The following is a 5,679-nucleotide window of genomic DNA, read 5'->3' on the forward strand; positions in this document are numbered from 1 at the left end:
AAAAAAAAAAGCACTGTAGATAGGATTGTGTAACAGTAACTATATTCATTTCTCCTTATCTGTGTATAATTAACATCTTGTGTCTCTCTTGCAGGAGATGGAAAGAACAGTTCATGTGTTTGAAACATTCCTGTGAACTCAAGATGGGTGGGTTTATCCTCTCTCAAACTGCTCCAGGGAGAGCAGTCCTCTGAGCCATTCAATTTCCATTTGCACCAAGTACGTGCAGAGCCTTAGTCTTAAGTGCTCTCTCTCTCCCTTTCTCTCTTTCTGTTGAATTTGGTGCTATTGTCTCAGGTACCTGAAACCAACCAGCCTACAAGAACCAAACGGAACTTCATAGAGTTGTATCGGTATAAATAAAGAATACAACGCCACAGCTTGGAGATTTTTGGTGCTACAGAAACTGTTCTCATTTCTGCTCTTGTTCTCTCTACATGCATTGTCTTTTGGGAAACTTCAAACAGTGGAGGAGACAAATAAAAACAAGAAAACTGGATAGAGCAGATATAACAATGATGAACTTTTTTAAACAGGCAACATTTTTTTCCAGTTTTTTTTTTTTCTCGTCAGATTTTTCTCTTGTTCTCTGGGGTAATGGACAGAAACCTGTTTTAACGATGGGAACGATGCATTGTGGTAGATAGCTTGAGTAACTGGATGTACATTAATTTGAAGATGAGGCTCTCTAGAACTGCCTTTAATGTGCCTTTTTAGTCAATTGAGAAAGATAAGGCTATTCAGATGGTTGGGATTATAGTGGATGACAGTTAGAAAGCTGTCTTCAGAGAGAAGCTCCAGATGGGTGAAATGTGTTCCCTTGTCATTGAATGGCAACTAGTATTATGGTTCTAACATGCCTGTCTTACTCTACAGAACTAAACTAAGACACACTAAAAAAGCCACATATTTTACCAAAATGGTGAAATTTGTTTATTCCATCAGTGTATTTGTTTTTGAAGCAAATTACACAGTGGAAATTTCCTGTGTTGATAAAATGAAGAGGAGAAAATACTGTTTGAAGGGGGCTGTTCTCTTACTTTTTTTTTCCCCTGCCGCTCTATTTATTTGTTGTCCATTTTCTTAGAAATAAAAGAGGTTTAATTCTGGCAGGTCTCTTTCTCAATTCTGTGTTAATTAAAGCTTGGACTTGCTGAATGGATGTAAAAGGGAGAGGTGGTTACTCAGAAAATCTGGAGTCCTTGTTCACTTTAAGGACAACCTAACTAGGCTTCCGCTCCCACAACTCAGTCCATGTATAGCAGTATTAACGTTGGGGGAAAAAGGTGAAAGGTGAACCTCTGAATTGATCTGTGCCGACTGCAGTTCTCTGGATCTGAATTGTGTAGTTCAGAACCTTTCCTTTCTGGAAATCGGGCTGAGACCGTCTAGGCAGTTTCAAGAGGCGAAACATGTTGCAGTGAAAAGTCTTTATCACAAGCTCAATGTTAAAATATTCCCCGGGCTGATTTCTATCAGGCAAGTTAGTGGAAAATGTTGTAGAAAGGCTGTGGTGTTGCTACGTTTTACCATTCATTATAACTGTTACATGTAGCTGCAGGAATGTCTTTCCAAAATATGCAACACAATGTGATTTGTTTTTAATTAGAGAAAACAGTCTTGGACTACTGCAGAGATACTGAGCTACCTCAGCTTTTTGTATTTTAGTTACCAACAGTGTTTACGGAGGACTGTAATCACTCTGCTACCGTTTACATGCTGAAGCTAAGGTACTTGTCTCCATGTCTATGGCTATTAGTAGTATGCCACTGCAGAAAAACAAACTTGGGCTACTGCAGTAATCCAAAGTGCTTCTTTATATTTTATGTTTAAGCATCATAATTCTAACTTGACCTTCTTCTCCCCCTAAATGCCACTTGGTTTCTTAATATGTTAATAGGGGAAAAAAACAAGTCTTAGTATGCATCTAGTTACACTACTCTAAATGCAACCCGTGTAGAGACACTGTATTTTTTAGGTGGGAAAGTGCGATTAAAAATAATAGAAAACACATTTTAAACAAGAGGCTCTTTGATCTCAGATTTTGATTATGGGGATTTTTTTTCATGTTTTCTTTAGTATTTATTACCATCATACCTGTTTAAAATATTTTGCTCTCTGGTGCATTAAAAGCATTTTGTATTTTGATGAAAATTGTTACAAACGTAAAGATTTGATTAAATAAAATGTAGCAGATTTTTTGTAGCAAGCTTCTGATAAAAGGGTTTTTTGCAAGTCTCAGGTTCTTGCTGCAGCATTTTTTAAAAATATTTATTCCAGTTTCACTTGCATAAAAAATTTTTTGTTCAAGTAGCAGCAGCACTTGTGAAAGATAAAACTGCATACATTTTTAACAGGTTGCAAAGTTTGTTTGAATTAAACCATTGAGATTTTAGTCATCAGTGAGTGTGACAAGCAAATTTAAGCTCATGCCTAGCATTAAAATGGTTCTAAAAGGTCAGGTTCTTTTTGGAAAAAACAACCTTTAGTCAGTAATATTGATTTGAAAACTGAAAGAGGCATCTTTACTAATCAAGGAGCTGCCACTTTAACAGTTGAGGTCTTTTGGAAAGAATTAGCCAATTTAAGTATATTTTAGTGGACAACTTGGGTAAAACTATATACTCACTTTTTTCTGGCCCAAATAACAGCACTTCATCAGGTGTTTTTTTTTTTCCTTTACAGATGTCTGATGGTTATAGAGTTAAAGCAGCTGTTAATCTATCCATGTGGTCTAAACTTGTTTACTCTTGTATGATTCTTTAATTTTTTTTTTGCCATCTAGTATTGGCAAGAATTTGTACAAATTGACCTCTGTTCCTTGTTTCCTGTTGTGAAAATTGCAAATAAACTCCTGTGCAAGGCCTTGTTGTCGGGTCAATAAAGTATGGCTCAGCCAGACTGAAGTAAGCTTCTCTGTGGGGCAGAGGTATGGAGATAGTAGAACTGTTCTTGGGTGAAGTAGATGGCTGTGGAGTTAATTGTATTTGCAAGCTTGAATTTCACCTGTGATTATTTTTTTGTTGGTGTCCTATGTATTGTTACTTGATTTTTTTTTTCATATGCCAACAATGTATTTATAGGATTACTGTTTTTTGTAATATCTTGTCTTCCCATTTTTTGATTAAGTTGGTGGGTCAGTGCTGGCTTCTCCTTCAGTAGCTTGAATGGCAGGTCCTGCAGCTGATAGTCATTATTTTATTTTATTTTTTTGTAATCACAACATAAGCTTGAATTTGGGCTTGTACTTGCATCTTTTATATCTTGTACATTGGGTTATTTAGACATCGGGGAATCCTGTTGTTTGGTTTTATTCATGTGCGTCTACTCTGTGGATTGAGTAGACTTCTTTCATCAACTATGGTATATTTTGGATTCTATAGTTTGATTCAGAATTGTGTTTAAATTGATATTTTGCATTTTGACTTCCTTTTGCATTAGTTTGAAGTAAGTTATTTAATTTTTTTGAACTTCTGGAAATTTTTGAACATTTTACTGTAATTTGTAATATAACTGCTGTGAAATACTTGAATAAAGATGACAAGAAAAACATGGTTTACTCTACTAGTAAGATGTTGTTGCATTTACATGAAATGATAATCCCTTAGCTAATTCCAGCCTTTTTAGAAATGGACCTCACTGATGTTGCAGTAGACACATTATAACTCTTGGATCTCACGGCTTGGTGGTTTAGTCGGTATCTTTGCTTTTAATTTCAGGTAAAGATGTGAAAGTTGCCTTGCATTAATAATGAAATAACCTGATGAAAAACGTCTTTATGCTTTAAGAAAGTGTTCTACATTAAACTGGAGGAAAATGACCAGTGGTGCTTGCAGTTTATCAGCATCAAAGTAAGGCTGTAGTCTTCCTGTTGTGTGGAATAAGTATGTCTTTATTTTCATGGCATTGGATTGCTTTAGTCCAGGGTTGTCAAACTTGTTTGTTAGATGAATGAAGGAGTTAGATGGTTGCATGTCATGTTCTTGGGACAGATACAAATACTGTCCTGGATTCCAGCGCTGTGATTCTCATGATTGGCTGATTGTTCAGATTTAATCACAGGCAGCCCTGGGCCTGGGGCATGTTATACATTCAATTTAAGGTGCAATGCAGACTAAACACAGTTGTTCCACATTTAAACATATTTAATATGGAACATGGTTTTGGCTGGTTTGCTATTTTACTGCATTATAAATTGCCTGATTGTGTAGCTTGTTACAATTTATCATGCAATAAATGTAACATTGGTCCAGGACCCTTTGTTGGGTCTGCTCAAGTTAAGCTGTAAAATGGTTGTGAGTTAAATTTGTTGTGTGTTCATACCTGTCACTTTCACAGTTTGAGCTGCACTTTTCTGTTTCTGGTCTCTGTCTGGAGTAAAGTTCCTTGCTCATGTTTTTGAAGTCTGACTCCCTGAATGTGCATGCTGTTCCTTTACCATTGCTGCCTTCAAGCCTTTTTTAAATGCATATAACCCCTTGTGAAGGAACATTAACTAAAACTAAAAGAGGAACATTTTAAACGAAATTACTTGCCACTGATGTCATGAAGAAGACCAGATGCATGAAAGCTGCTGTTCTTTCTCTTTTCCTCCACTGTTTGTATTGCACACTCTTCAGGACAGGAAGCATACATTTTAAATTGGAGCTAGTGATTCTGGTATCCAGTAAACTGAGTAAAGATCACTGCTTGAAAACCATATACCAAGCAGGAGCAATAGAAAATGACGGTACGTGAACCTAGCCTCTCTTAGAATTCAGTGTCAGAACTTCCATCTATTTTACAGGCCAGGCACTTACTCCTGTGAACCTACCAGTGTGCACTGAATATCCTAAAACAAGTCCCATGTATACAGGATCAGATTAAAGTAATTTGGATCCCTAGTGGTTGTTACTATGAGAGGCCTGGCATCACTCTCCTTAGGCTTACTGGGGCTGCCATAGGACAACGATGCTCTATGATCAAGCGGATATAGTACTCTGGGGGGCAAGGCTTTTCACAGGGTTCTATATGAACTTTTCATGAACAAATTGGAGAAATGTGGGCTACTACCAGGATAGACAGCTGGCTCAGTAGCCTCAAGCAAAGGGTAGTTATAAATGGGTTCCTGTCAGAATGGCAGGAGGTTTCGAGTAGAGTCCCAGAGGGGTCTGTCCCACACCCAGTGCTGTTCATTGTGTGTTGTTAATTATTTGAGTGATGGCATAGAAATCTTCTTGAGTGAATTTGCAGATGACAGTAAACTGGGAAAGATTGCAAACATGTTGGTGGACAGGAGTTCAATTTAGAAGGATCTCAACAGATTGGAAAGCTTGGCTGGAGTTAACAGGATGAAGTTGATAAATGCAATGTGCTTTACTTCAGGAAGAATCATAAATACAAATACAAAACGGGTAACACCTGGTTGGATGGCAGTGCTGCTGAGAAGGATCTGGGAGTCTTGGTAGATTCAAGAAGAATCTGGAGGGTGATGAAGCTGCACAAAAGGTGAATACAGTTTTGGGATGCATCAAGAGAAGCACTAAATGCAAGACCCAGGATAGGTGGTAGTGCCTCTCTATTCAATACGGGTTAGGCCTCATCTAGTGTATTGTGTGCAATTTTGGACTCCACATTGTAAAAAAGACATGGAGAAGTTGAGGGCCAAGAGGTGGGTGAGAAATATGATAAAGGGCTTGG

General features: G+C 37.5%; 1 protein-coding gene across 1 annotated transcript in view; it reads left to right on the forward strand.

The window, feature by feature from the left end:
• Nucleotides 1–2,899, forward strand: part of ATAD2B (ATPase family, AAA domain containing 2B) — a 114,818-nt gene extending 111,919 nt beyond the window's left edge. The window contains exon 30 of the mRNA XM_019538128.1: nt 95–2,899. Coding sequence (XP_019393673.1) covers nt 95–136 — 42 coding nt within the window. The 3' untranslated portion in view covers nt 137–2,899. The remainder of the gene's footprint in view (nt 1–94) is intronic.
• Nucleotides 2,900–5,679: the final 2,780 nt, after the last annotated feature.

This window comes from Crocodylus porosus, unplaced genomic scaffold (assembly GCF_001723895.1).
Source record: "Crocodylus porosus isolate Cpor-Errol unplaced genomic scaffold, CroPor_comp1, whole genome shotgun sequence".
In the NCBI taxonomy this organism is placed as follows: domain Eukaryota; kingdom Metazoa; phylum Chordata; order Crocodylia; family Crocodylidae; genus Crocodylus; species Crocodylus porosus.